At 40.5% G+C, this 16,151-nt stretch overlaps 1 protein-coding gene across 1 annotated transcript; it reads right to left on the reverse strand.

Moving 5' to 3' along the window:
* Positions 1-308: 308 nt before the first annotated feature.
* On the reverse strand, positions 309-15,659 carry mgarpb (mitochondria localized glutamic acid rich protein b). Its single transcript, XM_044184978.1, has 7 exons — positions 15,433-15,659; positions 11,786-11,886; positions 10,558-10,630; positions 6,883-7,358; positions 3,052-3,961; positions 1,663-1,725; positions 309-1,375 (listed from the first exon to the last, which is right to left on the reverse strand). Exons 1-6 carry the CDS (start codon positions 15,503-15,505, stop codon positions 1,679-1,681), a joined length of 1,680 nt encoding a protein of 559 aa, XP_044040913.1. The 5' UTR covers positions 15,506-15,659; the 3' UTR covers positions 309-1,375; positions 1,663-1,678.
* Positions 15,660-16,151: the final 492 nt, after the last annotated feature.

The raw sequence follows: 16,151 nt of genomic DNA on the forward strand, positions 1-16,151 counted from the left end.
ATCAAGCGACTGTTTGAAAAATAATTCCTAAATCCTCTATCTCCTCCTCTAACCGGAGAATAAATAATGTGTCATTTTATTGGGAATTTATTTTCTTGCTTGTCTTTACCTCAAGGCAACAGAGACGATGTCATGCTGGTCACAAGGTATTCCAAAAAAGCTCCTAAAAAGCTAATCGCCATAAGCTCAGACAAATGGTCAAATAACAGTTATCTGTCACCACCACGTGGTCAGCGCACACTATATTCACTACAGCAGTGCATTGTCACGTCAATCACACGAGTCATTTCATGCACAGCAAAACTAAGTTTAATTGTTTACGCATCACTTTATTTAAAGTGTCTATGTGAGCACATCATCATGACAACAGAGACATCGTAATTAATTACATAAAAACGGCTATATTAACTATTTAATATATTAATATAATATATAGTTAACATATGATCATTTATGCAGTGCAACTACAAATATATTTAAAACAAAGCATCCATTTCCAACTCTTAGAGAACTGGAGGCATGTTCCTGTTGAATAGCTCCATCTAAATGAAAGGGTACAAATCAATTTCTATTATTTTGAACCTATATAGAATATATCAATCTTTTGTTGTAGAAGGTAAAATATAATAACACTAAAAAAAAAATAGATATGCACCAAAATATGGATATACTATTGGTATCAGCTTTAATAGCTAATCTCAGCATTGGTGCAGTATTTTTCACTGGTATTTTTGTGATGTCTTCTTCTAGGTATGCATCACTTTCAAATTAGCAACACAGTAAGTGTAATGGTCTTAAAACACTTACATACCTCAAGATAGTCATGTCTGCACCTACATTTGTACTAAACAAAAATGACAATGTATATCTTCATGCTGTTATATCAGCTGATATGAGTGGAGAAATGACATATACTGTTATCAGCTTGAAGAAAACATACGTGCAGCCCCACTTAAAAATCTTGGTACAGTTTGTAGGTGTTGTTAGGCTAATTAGGCAATATCTATGAAAAGCAATCTATCACAACATTACACAAATACACCACTGCCTCCTAATGTTGAAACTAATGTTCCATTCAACTGGTCATGAAAAACTTTGCAATAGTGGCACCTAGAGGACAAGAGACATAATGGGAATCATTTCACAAATGCTAATAAAAAGATTAAATCAGAAACAGAAAGGGAACATTAAAAAAAAAAAAACTAAAAAAAAAAAACTGGTAACATTCAAAAAGGACATATTAGCTAGTTAAACATGTGGCTAGTTCTCCTAGTGTTGTTTTCATCGGTCGTCCTTGCTTGGTTGACAGATAAGCGAGTGTTGTGGAAGGCACACTGTCATGACTGGGCTGTCACCACCACCATTGTCTCTGTGGCTGCAACAAAACAAGCACAACACTAGTTTGTATGGTAGAAATGCACAAGTTTAGTGTATATGACTATGTTATTTTGCTTATCCTAGAGTTAAAATAAGTAGAATGGACATGGGCAGCAGGATTTCAATAGAGTGCAAAGAAAAGTGTGGAAATAGTGTTTAAGAGTCACACTGGCCTCCATCAAATGTGGCTATCTGAGAATAATACCTATTCTGAAGATGTCCATTCTACTGTCTAGTTCTACACAGATAGCTGTGTTTATAGCCATGCTGCTTTTAACCAGTTACCTTCTTAACTGTACTATTACATCACTGAGCAGCTTTTTACAGTCCAGATAGACACCTTTGGCTCTGTGGATATAGGCAAAAATACATCTGGTCAGAGCCAAATACAGAGAAGCCTCAGATTATATTGTTTTGTTTTTTTTAACTGCAGTAAAGTGGTAATCCATTTAGCCACATTGGTGTTCTTTATTGTGCGTCAATATTTGGAAAATTTAACTCAATATCCTATTCTTCTTAAGACTCAAAGTAGCAGAAAATTGTAAACAAAACATGTAGACTTATTTTATATTTTGACATATGTTGCAAGCTCAGTCTATATGTTTCTAATTAGGCTTAATGAGGTGGTCTGTTCACCTGCGTGCTATAACCACTAAAAAGAGTCCAAAGGATCTGAGAGCTTTCCAACTGAAAAGCCCTTTAATATAAAGACTGAGGTCTTTGCTGTAGCTGTCACCCTTACAGGTAAATGGTAGCTCACAACACAGGAAACATGCTGAAAGTCAACCTAAGAAATTGTCCACCTCCACACTAATTTTGGGAGAGGGGGCCAGTTGGTCTAAAACCTTTATTAAAGATGAATTAAGTTCTATATGGTTTTTTTTTTTAAGCTGATATGTTCGTAAGCCTTTTATATATTGAAACACATTAATCCATGTCTGCCGTTAGTTCAGTTACAGTTTCATCGTATTAAAAAACAGGCAAAAAGCCTTGTTTGACCTTTCTTACAGCAGGAAAAGCACAGGTGAAACTAATAAGGTGCTCAGTTCCAGTCAAGTGAATCATAAAGCCACGTCAGCGAACCCTGCCACTGGCACACTAATGGAATGAAGTAATTACTGTTATTAGTCACACGTGGGTCTAACAAGTCAAAATGTCTGCTGTGACAAAAATCTGTTGTGCTGCCCACAGTGCCCACACCATGATTTGTGATGGCAGACCGTTATTATTATTACTTGTCTTTCTGTCAAAAAAAAAATTATGGAAATCAGATCTGAGGGCAACCTTTCCTCGCCCTACCCGACTTACCTTAGTTCATTATTTTTTTGTCTTGCAGGTCTTTTTTGTCTTTGGGTGTAATTCAAAATAGGGTTAAACATACATTGTGTACATTTGGAATGCAGGTAATGAATATGGTATTGTAGCCTTTTGCTGGAGGGAGGGTAGAGACCAGGGGAGGGTCTTTTGGGTTTTTTAACCCCATACTATATGTTTTAAAGCAAGACCCTCCCCATTGTCCCCAAGGCTGACATAAGATAGTTATATTATCCTATACTACTATTTCCTTAGTTTACATTTAACAAAACAAGTGTAGCTATTATGTAGCATTATAGATTATGCTAAACTATGGGGTGTTCAAAAACTTGACAGGCAGTTCATACAGTATGTTCTTACTTTGTCCTTCCACCAGTGACACTGCCTCACGTGTTATATCCTCAGCTCCCTCACTGGCCAGCTGCCCTCCCAAAGCAGCAGGTGGCGCCACTCCCTCTGCTGCTGATGGAGCAGAGTGGCAGGAGTGGCAGTGCTTGGCCTCCTGTACTGGAGCCTCTGATGTAGGTTCTGGTTCAGCAGCTGAAAGGACCTCCTGGTCTAACCCAGAGGCGGCGGCTGCTGCTGCCAGCTGAGTCGCGTCCACAACTGCTGCAGCTTCACTGTGTGTTGCCACAGCTTCAACTGTCTCCTCTGCTGAAGCTTCAGCTGCTGCTGCCTCCTCCACCGATGCTTCAGCAGCAGGTGCTGTCTCATCCACTGGAGCAGCTTCAGCAGTGGTGTCCTCCTCAGGTGTAGCTTCCTCGTCGGGAGCAGCATCTTCAGGTGAGGCCTCTGTAGAGGCGACAGCCTGCTCTGGAGCAGCTCCAGGGACCGGAGCCTGATCTTCAGCCTCAACCTCACCCACCTCCTCCACTGTCGGGGCTGAAGTTGCAGTTTCCTCAGGAAGAGGTGCAGCTGCCTCCTCCTCTTCTTGAATCACCTCCGCAGCTTCTGCATCAGCGCCAGCCTCTGCAGACTTCAGCTCTTCTTCGTTCACTACAACAGCCGCCTCTTCAGCAGCTTCTTCCGCTACCACCTCTCTGGTTGCTTCCAGGACTTCCGGCTCTACCACCTCCAGAGTGGAGTCCAAACCTTTTCCATCTTCCTCTATTTTCCGGACAGCTTTCACCAGACTCGTCTCACCAACAGAAGCTGCTGCAATCTCAACTGTAGAGCCACCCAAGATCTTCACAGCTCCGAGCACATCTGGCAAAGACTCTGAAGGACAACAAGAAGTAGTGGCTGAGAGAGAATTGAAATATAGTATATATTATAGTGATAATATCACACATTCCAACAGCTCTAATATTTGAGTATAAATGAGCTTCATGGGCAGTAAAAATGCTTTAATATCAATGTATCCAACTCTATCTGAAGCCTGGTACCATAAGCATGACCGTTGTATAACGTAAACTTTAAAATTTGAGTGTTGCATTTTTTTCTATGCACCTTACAATTTCAGTCGATTCATTGATTTGTCAAAAAACAGAAAATTAATCTGCAACATTTTCAAACAAAAATGCCTAATGTTTAAATGAGAATTTTTCCTGCTTTTCCGTGCTTTTAATTATTGTATCTATTGTAAATATCTTTGGGTTTTGGACAGACATTTCAAGACATGACATTGGGCTCTGGAAACTTTCACATTTCATGTATTAAACCAATTGGTCAGAAAAGAATTGCCAGATGAATTCCCTCATGTAAAACTAGGATTACACCTCATTCCTAAATTACCTGTCAACACTTGGCATGTGCAGCACTTCAGACATTCAGGATTGCCTCTGGTATGATAATGGTTTGCTGAGCTGTTTTGTATAAATTCCACTTACCTTGACGGGGCGTCTATCACTGGATGCTCTACAGTCACCACAGATTCAGGAAGTACTCTACAGGAGACTACCTGCCCAGTTCATGCTCCTTCTGCTGGTGTAACCTTTTTAGAAAAAGCAGTCAGCTTCTTAAATAAAGTGTGTGGTGAGCACTTTAAAACACTCATTGGAGAGAATTGGTTTGATAGCACTAAGTTTCAATGCAAACGCCTTAAGTCTTTTGGTTTTGGATTGAAACCATTGGACATTTTTATAAAGATGATCCCCACACGACGTTCGAAGAATTTAGCAACATGGCATTTATTGTTGTTGGATAGTAAACATCCCTGGGTTGCCACCAACAGTGTCCCATGAGACTGTCTGTCACCCCATCCTAGCGAGCCACCAGGACACCCTAAAACAAGCATTGTAATCTAGGATTAGTCTTTACCTGTCTCAGACTGCTTTAGACTGCACTGGTTATAATGAAGACACAAATGTGTGGTTTAACAATCAGATCTGAGGTAAACAGTGAAAGCTACGTGGCTGTCAAGTGATTGTAGAATTAGTTTCTCTCAACTTGTTGAACAAGACCTTCCACATCCATCCGAGTTTCCTATTGAGCGCTGCCTGCAGCTCTTTTCTACCCTTTGTACGACATAACTAATTTATGCACCTCAAGACACTGACAGTAGGTAGATTTCTGTCTCTAGCTTATACTTTTTAACTTTGTGTTTTGTTGATGCACACAGAAAACATTGTGATTACTTCTGTATTAGTGAAGATCAAGACTTTTCTTTCACTGTAAAATCCTTTGAGAAATGCTAGAGTGTTGTCATGTGCTCATCACAAAGACCAAGCACTATCCTGGAGAACAGTATCGAGGGCAAAAAAACCCCAAACCCCCCAAAAAAAGTCCTTTAGATTGTTGTCTTTCAAATCTTCAGCTTGAAGGCACAGGAGGATGAACAGAACACAGGGATTCTTCAGGAAAGGGAGCATTCCTCCAGGAAGCGTGCGTTTCTACACCTACAATACAATGTTAACTGCACATCACATTCTACATTCAAAGCAACAAGCAGCTAAAAGTCGCTGAATCAACGCAGCCACAAATTAGCCCTGGACTAATTGGATAATTATTCTAAACCAGTTATTTTACAACCTACAGAAAAAGGCAAACATTAAAAAAAATAAAAACCTAAAAATAAATCATAGCTTCAGTCATACATTGACCACACAACCAACCTCAAAAAGCAAACAAAACAAAAAAAAGTCTTTATATCGATCCAGTGAGGTTTTATTCTTTGAACACTTAACTGCATTAATCACAACGACAACTTGCTCAGACAGAGGTGAATTAATTTTCTGGAGTGTTCCCTGAAAGATTAAAGTTTCACATTTAAAGAGAGTAAAGAGACAGCAAAGTGAGTTTAACACTTAAAAAACAGTCTTGTACGTGGCTGGTATGTTGTATTGATGTCAAAACAATGGTCAGTTAGATAAAGTGGGTGCAGGCTACTGTAGATGTAGATAGAGAGAAATGGTTAATAAAGTATCTGAATTTGAATGCGCAAGAAGAAAATAATATATGGTAATTATGGAGTAAAATACAAAGAGAAGCACATTTTCAACTTTGTCTCTGAGGGGAGACGTGCAAAAACCAGTTTATAGGAGTCAAGAAAAACTAGACCAGAGCTGCAGCCAGGAAAAAAAAGGAGCCAACTGGTTTTTGGTCAAACTTCACATTTAGATAATTAAAACTGAATGAAGCAAACTTGACTTCACACTCCATCTCTCCACTGTTTAGATAATAATCCTAACCTAAGCAAAGATTCATAGGATATAGCTGGAAATAAGCATTTGCTGAGCTGAAAAAAAAATAATAAAAAATAAATGATGAAAGAGACAAGACTAAACAAGATGCAGGGCTGTCCTGTTTTAAGGGCACTTAGAATATCATTTTACAGAGAACATTAGTCATCAACTCTGTTCTATCCCTTATATCACCTAGTTCAACACTATTAGCTGTATAGCAGCTAAACCATAATTTGGATTTGCTCTGGTGATAAAAATTCCTACAGAAACCAAATTTTCCAAACTGAACCTAAACACAGCCTAATGCCAAATGTTCTGGTTTGGGTCTGAAGGTTGGGGTGAGGTAAGGGAAGGCAGGCACATGAAAACTGGACTGATGAACCCTTAACTGGTATTCATTAATCACCTGGAAGTGAAAACTAAATGCCATTTTTCCCCCTCCCCCTTTATCAAAATAGGGGTTCATGAGTCCTTTTTTCCTGGGCCCAGAAAGGTGGGACACAGCACTAACTAACTAATTCCCAGCCCTCCTTTCTGGGCAAACTATGGAGCCATCACAGCTTTATGCAGCCACCTCTGCAGCAGGGGTGGCCTCAGCAGCAGGAGCTGCAGAGACTGGCTCTGCCTCAGTGGGGGGAGCAGGGGCGACTTCTTCTACTGCTGCCGTACCAGCGCTCTCTGCTGCAGGGGCGACTTCTTCTACTGCTGCCGTACCAGCGCTCTCTGCTGCAGGGGCCTCTGCTGGCGTCTCCTCCGTGGCAGAGGCGGCTTCAGGAACCTCCTCTACAACTACAGCTGGAGCAGCTTCTTCTGCGACCGCTGGCTCGGCTGCAGCCTCAGTAACGACCACCTCAGAGGCTATAGCGGCTGCTTCAGGCGCGGCCTCGACGGCTGGTTCGGCAGCAGTCTCTGCTACTGGTTCTGCAGGAGCAGGGACAGAGTCGGCGACGACCTCAGTGGCCAGCGCTGCCTCCTCCACTGGGGCGGGTTCAGCAGCGGCCTCTGGTTCTGCCGCTTCTGGTGCGGGAGCAGCTGCCACTGGTGCTGCCAATTAAAGAGGTTGTAAACAGAAATTATAGCAACCTTTCTGGACTCGTTTCTTTCATCGTTATGTTAATCAGGAAAATAAAAAAATAAAAAACCAAACAGCTGGTGCAATGTACCTTAGATTTCTAGGCCTATTTTGGCTGTTTAGAAATGTAAATCTGTGCCAAAGGATTTGATTACATTTGCATTACAGCAACAGCTGTCAGTTGTAGCACTGGGACAACACTATTGGGCCTGAATAAAAACTTTCCTTACATTTTCTTTAATATAAAAAGGAACACAGTAGTTGCTGTGCAGTAATAAGCTCTAGGTGACCAAGAGGTTAAATAACTACTTCTTATGCAGGCAGTAGTCAATTTGTAAATTTTTTTTTTTTTTTTTTTTTTTTTTTAAAAACAGGGGGAAATGGCCCAATGGGAGCACCCCCACTTAACCGGCACAGCTTTTGTAGCCTTTAGGGAACTGGTTTAGCAGCTCACATGATGCTACCTAGCCAATCAAATCTGTGCATTCCGCTGAGCATTGCCACTCAGTACACACACACCTTGTGAGGACCGTCACTGACATAATGCATTCCCTAGCCATCACATCTAAATGCCTAACCCCAACCCTTACTTTAACCTAGTTCTAATTTAACGCTTAAAACTAAGTCTTAACCTTCAAACAGCCCTTTGAAGTTGTGAGGACCGGCCAAAATGTCCTCACTGTAAAAAAAAAAAAAATAGCACTGTAATAATTAAAAAAAAAATAAATAAACAAAAAAAACCCCAACGTGTTCCTGTCACTCACTGAATCACACACACACGGGAAGTTATGAGGACTGGATTCAGATTTGAACTATTTGGCCCCAGACTCCTATCAACAGGTAATGCAGGGTTGAAGGTCAAGAGCTTGTGTTTTGAGATCTTAAAAAAAAAAAAAAAAAAAAAAAAAAAAAAAAAAAAAAAAAAAAAAAAAAAAAAAAAAAAAAAAAAAAAAGTAGCATCATATGAGTAAAGTGAAGGATAATCCTTAATCCTAACATGTCATCCTCGGGACAGAAATATAACTGCTGACCTCACTAAAGCTGTTGGTCTTAATTACTACAAGAGATCCAATTTTGACTGTGTAGTCCCTCATTCGTCCAGGAGTGTTCTATCGTAGAAAAGGTTTCAGTCGTAGTCATCTGGACACTGTTTTCAGTGTTTTCTAGATCCAATTTTGGTTTATACAGATCCCTAAAGAGTATATGCTTAAGAGAAAAAATGAGGAGGAAAATTAAATTCAGTATTTACTTGGGGTACGGATTAGACAATTGCAGTCATTCAATACATAGGGTAGTACTAAGTTTGTTTTGTTTTTTGTCAAAGTTTAATAGCTCAAGCTAAAAGCTGAGCTACAGTGCAGCTTCAGATTCTCTCATCTTAGTTGAAATGTGCCATTACTAAATATACACTTGCCAAAATAAAGTAGGCAAGTCTTTGTTTTGTTTTTGTTTTTTTAAAAATGTCACTAGAAGTCTGAAAATTGTGCAGGAACTGATAATGTCGAATGCATGTCGCTTGGTCGGTCTACCATTTTGATCCAAACTGAAATCTCTCTACTATTGGATGAATTGCCATGAAATTTGGTACCGACATTCACGGGCCCCAGAGAATCAATCCTACTGACTTCAGTGATCGTTTTACGTTTGAAATGATGAAACTGTTCTAACAGTTAACGGTCACTTACAAATTAACTAAATCCATGTGTGTTGAGAGTTGATCCCATAGTGGAAACTGGGCAAATCCATAAGATTTCTCATCCTTACATAAATGATAGTGCTAATGTCTGTATTACAGAAAAAAAAAGAAAGAAAAAAAAGTCAGGATAGAAAAAGAAAAACCACAGCATGCTAAAGCTATATACGTTTAGCAACATTGGATATGATTTTGATATTACTGGAAACTGTAGTTCTTCAGAACTACTTTGTGCCTCAACTTTTAATGCCGTCTACACTGAAGCTTAATTATAGTAACATGTTATCAGTCCCCACATCAGAACATCAGTGATTTATTTGGCTGCTTATGAAATGGTCAAATAACCCACATGATTGCACAGTTCAAGATCACTAAACTGCACTGCAACGATACAATCTGAGGACAGATCAGAGTGTCAGGACAATATGATCCTTGATCACAATCGTTTTAATCACCATCACTACGTGCATCAAGATGTTTGTGACTGTTTCCTGGAAATTTGCTTGATTACATAATGACATCACTGGCCAGTTTAAAGCCAAACTAGTATAATCTCCAGCGCTGTAGGGAGCAGAGCTTCATGCTCCATTTGAGACCGATAACACTTCCAGGCTACATGTACACAACTCAACCAGCGGCAGCTGCTGCTGCTGCTGCTGCTGCTTATCCCCATTACAGAATAGTTAGCTGCTCTGGGCGCAGAGCCATGATTTCTCCGGGCTCAAACTGGCTGAATAGACAAATCATTTGCAGACAGAAATCAAAACAGACAGGCAAGATGAAGCTATTGAGAGTGATCATTCTACCATGTTTGAAATTTGGGTGGTGAAGCCAGAACCAACTCAGAAATGCATGAAGATCTTCCGCCTTTATCTTAATTTTTAGCCATGCTAGGAATGACGATGTCTGTCGGTCCACCACTTCGGTTCAGACTGAAATCTCGCAAATATTTAAATTGATTGCCATGGTGACACTCATGGTCCCCAGGGGATGAATTGTAATAACTGATGATCCCTTAACTTTTCAGCTAGGCATCATGTCAAAATGTGTCCAATATTTTGGTTTATGACCACATTTCAGCAAAACTGATGTACTTTGTGTTTAGTGCTTATTAACAAATGTCAGCATGCTAAACTGAGTTGGTAAACATACCAGCTAAACCTCAGTGTGAGCATGTTAGCATCCTGATGTTAGCATTCAGCTCAAAGTACAGGCTCACAAAACTCTTAGCATAGACTCTTGTATAATTCTATATACACACAGTCGTAATCTATTAATTTTGCTGTAGACGTGACATTATACAGAACATTTTAAGGATGCATTTTACAAGATTAGTGTTCTTATTATTGAAATTGCTGTAATATTTGAAAACGTCACAATTTGTGGTTTCTTGTACTGAAAGCCCATGCAGGCAGTATGGACTGCACAAAGTTATGCTCAGGAGGTTGAGTGTGTGTGTGTGTGTGCGCGCAACTGACCCTTTGCTGTGGAGCCCATGTTGGCAAGTCTGTCCTCATAGCGCTCACTATCACCATTGACTGTCTTGTAGGCCTGAGAGAAAGAGGGCAGATAGGCACTTATTACATTCCAGCACACAACAAGTGATAAAGAGTATGAAACGGTAACAGTATTACAAAATGCCACCTTACACTGACATTTTGTCACATGAACCACCACAGCTGATTTACACTTACGCTTTGTCCACAGTCTGGCAGTAAACAGGAACAAGTCTGCTTTCACACACACACACACACACACACAGCTATTGTCTGGGCAAAGAACCTTTTATGTCTCTTCCAGTGTCTGAGCTGTGGTGATGTCTGCTACACAGAGACCAGTCTGTCCTGAGGGTGTATGTTAACTGGCTCCCAGTTTACACCAGCCAGACACCATACTGTCAAACTACAGAAGGATGACCACAAGTAGCCTACGGTTGTGGTTAGGAATCAGAACTGGCGTTTCATGGATTCAGATGTCTTGTGGATGATGCCCACCTACATTTATAAGTGTATGTAAAGTATTAATATATACCTGTAGCGTGGCAGTATAGGACTTTGGCCCTTTGTTTAACATAAGTCTACTGAATTCTGGCATAGCAGGAAAGTCAAGAGATCAACATTATTTTCCTGCGCAGTGCTGTAATGTTTCCATTTGTCACAACAGTCTTTTATGCAAATGTTTCTTCCTCACCAGGAAGAAAATCTATATTGACCAATACATGTCCTGTGTTCTAAAAGCTGCAGCAATAAAGTTATGTGGAAGTAAAGACAGTGTGCAGGAGTTCGCTTTCTATCGTTTTCCCCCCCCTTTAAAATAGATTTTTTCCTAAAAAAAAAAAAAAAAGAAAAAAAAGGAACCTGGCACCAAGATTTATTTATTCACCTTTTTTTGCTGATAAGATAAAATCCTCTATCCTCTCCACAGCTGACAAACTACTGTTTATATTCAATTATATTAAAATGAAAAATTTGTTTGCATGCATATGGTGTAAGAAACATTACATTCTGTCACATCTAATGGAAAATGTTTAAAATTTAATTGAATAATTATATTTTAATATTGGCAGCCCTGGACTTCCAGGTTTTCAGCATATCCAGAATTAAAATCACATCCTCACTTTAAGGTCATTAAAAGTGTAATCGTGTAGACTTACAGGTCAACAACAAGACAGGAGGTGAACCTGGAATGGAGAAATCTCATACTCACATAGACGACGGCAGCAGTGAGGCCTCCTCCACACAGAACAAAGTACGCCATGTTGCTGGAGCCACCGGGAACCCCAAAGGCCATGTGTCGCACTGGAGCTGCTGAGAGACACAGCAGGGTAGAGTTAGCTTGGAAATTTGATTGGAAGCTGACCTTCAGCAAAGAGGTTTACATTTTGCTGAAATTCATACGATTAGGAAAGTTGAAATGGATTGTAATTTTTGGGCTAGGATGGAGTTATTGGTCATTCAACCAACATACGCAGGGCATTTGTTTTACCATATCCAAAATGACCTTCAATAAAAAAAAAAACCTTCAATAAGTGAAACATACAGAAAGTACTACACATTTGATCATTTGTGGGTGTTTTGAGGAAACTGTCCCATCAGAACTATGACTTGGCACAAAGACCAGTGCATTCTGATAGCGTCAACATGTCTCCATCCCTTAATCCAGTTACACAATACAGCCCTGGTCATTTGTAGCAGAGGAGACGGAAAGACTTAGCAGCAGCCAAGCTAAACACCAAATTGTCCCTTAAATTAAATCCCCAGCACACACGAACACCGAGACACTTCCTGCTTGACGATCTTCGATATACATAAAAAAAACCAAAAAAACAAACTACTTTACTTTAAAATTATCTAGTGAGTTTAAATTTATATGATCTAGTCCCTTAACACTTGTCAGGACTTATGAGGATCTGTGAAATCTTAATAGGCTATTTTGTTGTGGTGGTAGGTGAGTGCGGCCGGCTTCAGCCTGTGAAAAGATTTGCCAGTGGTGCATGCAGAGGAGGCCATAAAAAAAAAAAAAAAAAAAAAAAAAAAAAAACACCCTGCATCCCAAACACTGCCTCAGTCTAATCTCTTTCTACCTAGACCTCACACACACACAGTTACAATACATACTATATCTTTAGCACGACTGACACCCTGTGTGTGTGCACATGCACGTTGTTCAGAGGAGGCAGTCAAAGATTACCATGCACAGCACCTTTTTGTCCTTCCTAGGTTTCGTGTGTGTTCAAGCAAATCATAATTCATCCTGTGACTTTTCCCACTGACAGCTTGCAATTATATGAAGACATGGACTGCTCACCTGTTGCATTCACAACATGTTTAACTGGTCAGCGATTTACAGAATATTGAAATCTGTTTAAGCAGTTATTAAAAAACACTTTAGAAATGACTGGAAACAGCTGACCAGTCCGACCTGAAGTCAGCTTGAAAGTTTATCTCCTTCAAAATATAAGGAATTATACAGGAGCTGGTGTTACAGAGGCAGAGGCCACCGTCACACATTTGTAAGACAAATACTTAGGCAAACATATACTCAAGTTAAGAGTTACATCGCCTGAAGACTGAACTGATATTTTAATAATAAATCAAATGGCAATGAGTCACTCGTAGTGATGAACCTACAGGGGATTATCGCCCGAAACTGCAGCTCCCCTCGGCTTTATAAGTTTCAGCTTCTTGTTTAGCTGTCCAGTGTTACCATACCGTATTCTGAGACCATTGTAAAGTTTGACCGTAGGGGGTGCTGTCACATGGATGTTACTTTGTACAATGGTTGTTAAGGTTATTCAGTCTTTAAATGGGTGAAAGTACCGGACAATATTTAGACGCTGCATATATTTTTCTCAATTTCTAGGTACAGTAGGGTCCCAATTTCTGATGGTCTCTCAGAAATTGTGACTCTCATTCTGTTTCTGTTGACCCCTGATACATTTTTTTTGGTGTTACTCAAGTGTTTGGTGGTTCGCTCTCACAGCACTGTTTTTGACCAGACTAGGCAGCTGTTTTCAATGAAAAAGAATACTGGACTTCCATTCATCGTAAATAAGCAACTGTTTTAACTGCCATATCAAGTTAAGTGTTCACAACTTGTTTCTGCTGCCCCAAGTGGTCAAAATAAGTTACTGCAGGTTATAATATTGAATATCCATGACTAACAAAGTTACTTTTCAGGAAAAAAAACTAAACATTTGTTCTCATTTATTCAAGGAATAGTTCGACATTTTCGTAAATACACTCGCTTCTTTCAAGACTTAGATGAGAAGTTGATACCACTCATGTCTGTCCGCTAAATGTAGCGGTTAGCTTAGCATAAAGACTGGAAACAGAAAACTAGCCAGACAGGAAACTAGCTAGTCTGGCTCTGTCCAACCTCTAAAGATCACTAATTAGAACCACATTATATCTTGTTTGTTTAATCTGTACAAAAACCCAAGTGTAAAAAAAAAGAACAACATTGTTGTTTTATGGGTTGAAAACCTGGCTGCTAGCTCAAGCTACGCATTTAATGGAGTACCACGAAATTACAAGTGATAAAATGAAGAAAACTGAACCAAAACAGAGCTGGACACGGTCCTGTTGTGGATGCTGAGCCAATGTAGCAGTAAGTCCTTCCTCCTCTAATACCCATTACACAGCAGCACTATGCAGGGACAAGGCCAGGTTATTTATACAGGTAATCAGTTAATCCCTGCACTGAGGTTCAAGCCTGTGAAACGGACAGGAGTGTCACAAAATGGCTGCTATGGTAGCAGTGACACGTGTGTGTGTGTGGACACATGTATGTTGCGTGAAGGTGTGCTCTCCTGCTACTGTCAACCGCCATGTGCTCACTGAGGTCGAATGAGGGAGGGGGGAATATGCAGACCTGCAGGACAACCAGGACCAGGTAGAGTTTCCACACAAATTGTTTGTTTTTTTTAATATAAATTATGAAACAGGAAATTAAAGCAGCAGCAGCAGTTTGGCCTCAGGCTGAATTCCACATGCTCAGATTCCAGAGTAAAAGGCTGATCCGGGCAGGGACGCATGAAGAGAGCAAGCGTCCTAAATCTACAAGTGATCACGCCTCAAAGCCCCTTCACCTTACATGCAAACCCTCCAAAGGGAGATTTAAAATACACATTTGAGTTCATTCATGTGTAGTATATGTGAAGCGTCATGAGCTAAATGTTATATTTTATGCAAACAGCATTTTTTTTTTTTTTAATTTAATATATGACTCCTACAGGCCTACACGGGAGGGCTGGGGCTCCTGCAGGGCACAGCTGTGGTCTGTGGTCCAGCTCATGAGGAGGACTTGTGGGACAACGTGTAACCGTGACAGAGGATCGCTTGTAAATCGTTATTTCTTTACAAATACTGGAACACACGCTTGAGACTTCAATACTTGCATTCAAAATCAAGTGCACTGGATGCAACTTGGTTGTAAAACCTAAAAACAAAGTGTTTTATTCGTGTGAGTGTGTGTGTGTTGCGCTTTATAGCCAAGTGTGCAAGAACTGCGTGTTCCCAAAAGCAGGACACACCTCCTCCTGACTGACTGCTCACTGGAAAACCTGCTAATGTAGCTCTTTACGGGACTTCCACAGAACAGTAACCTGCTTCAGAAAGTAACTTTTAATGCCATTGCATTTGTACGAGGAACCACACTTTGGGGACAGTTTTACAATCTGAACAGACATTCAGACACCGTTTCAGCTCATTTTAACCTAGACGTGCCTGTAAACGCACAAGAACGCGATTTGTTTTTTTTGTTTTTTAAAATTCTACTTTAATTATTCTAATTCATTTGAGGACAACTAACGTTAAACCATTCAGAAGTCATTGGAGGACGACCGGACTCACCGTTCGTGGATGTGGGCTTGAAAGCCCTCCGTGCCAGCGGCCCGACTCTCTGCCATGCCCGTCTGCAGAACATCTTCGCTCGGTTATCGGCAGCAGGTAAACGGGTGCGCGGCCCTGTGCGTCTGCAGCAGGTTTTAAGGATGAATGAGGAGGAGCACTCAGCTGCTCTCCAACGCTGATTGCAAAAAGGACACCCTCCTCCCCCCTTTCAAAAAAATATTAGTTCACTAGCGCGCCCCCTACAGGCGAACGGGCAGAATAATGTGAGGCTGATAAGACCTCTAACAGTTCTGCTGTGGGCCGCTGTAGCATGATGTTATGGGTTTCTAGTGACGTCTAAATATTAGAGTTTTCTGGGGCAGATTTAGGTATGTGACACGCTGTATAATCCACATTCATGGAAATCACTCCTAAAATGAGATTAAATCATGTTGACTCTGCTGTGACTGTGTGGAGGATCAGACATCCCTCATGCTGGTTTTAAAATGGATTACAGTCCCATGTGGTTGCATGGAAAAAGAGAGAGACTATGGTTGCATAATGCGCACAGTCCCGGAGCTATTGTGGGCCTGCACCATGCGTGGCTCTGATTGGATGGAAAGATGAGGGAGACAGAATGCGGAAGCTGCTCCTTCTCTTTAGGTTTAAACATCATGATGGACTTTTAGAAATGCTGTGCATGTTTGGTTGACAACAGCTGAACCAGGATCCAGAATTGC

This window comes from Siniperca chuatsi, linkage group LG3 (genome assembly GCF_020085105.1).
Source record: "Siniperca chuatsi isolate FFG_IHB_CAS linkage group LG3, ASM2008510v1, whole genome shotgun sequence".
Lineage (NCBI taxonomy): Eukaryota > Metazoa > Chordata > Actinopteri > Centrarchiformes > Sinipercidae > Siniperca > Siniperca chuatsi.

Coding starts and splice junctions, on each gene's coding strand:
- mgarpb (XM_044184978.1), bottom strand. CDS start 15,505: ATGTTCTGCAGACGGGCATGGCAGAGAGTCGGGCCGCTGGCACGGAGG. Junction 10,631..11,785: donor TCACTGCTGCCGTCGTCTAT/GTGAGTATGAGA, acceptor TCTTTCTCTCAG/GCCTACAAGACAGTCAATGG. Junction 1,726..3,051: donor GTCACTGGTGGAAGGACAAA/GTAAGAACATAC, acceptor CTATATCCACAG/AGCCAAAGGTGTCTATCTGG.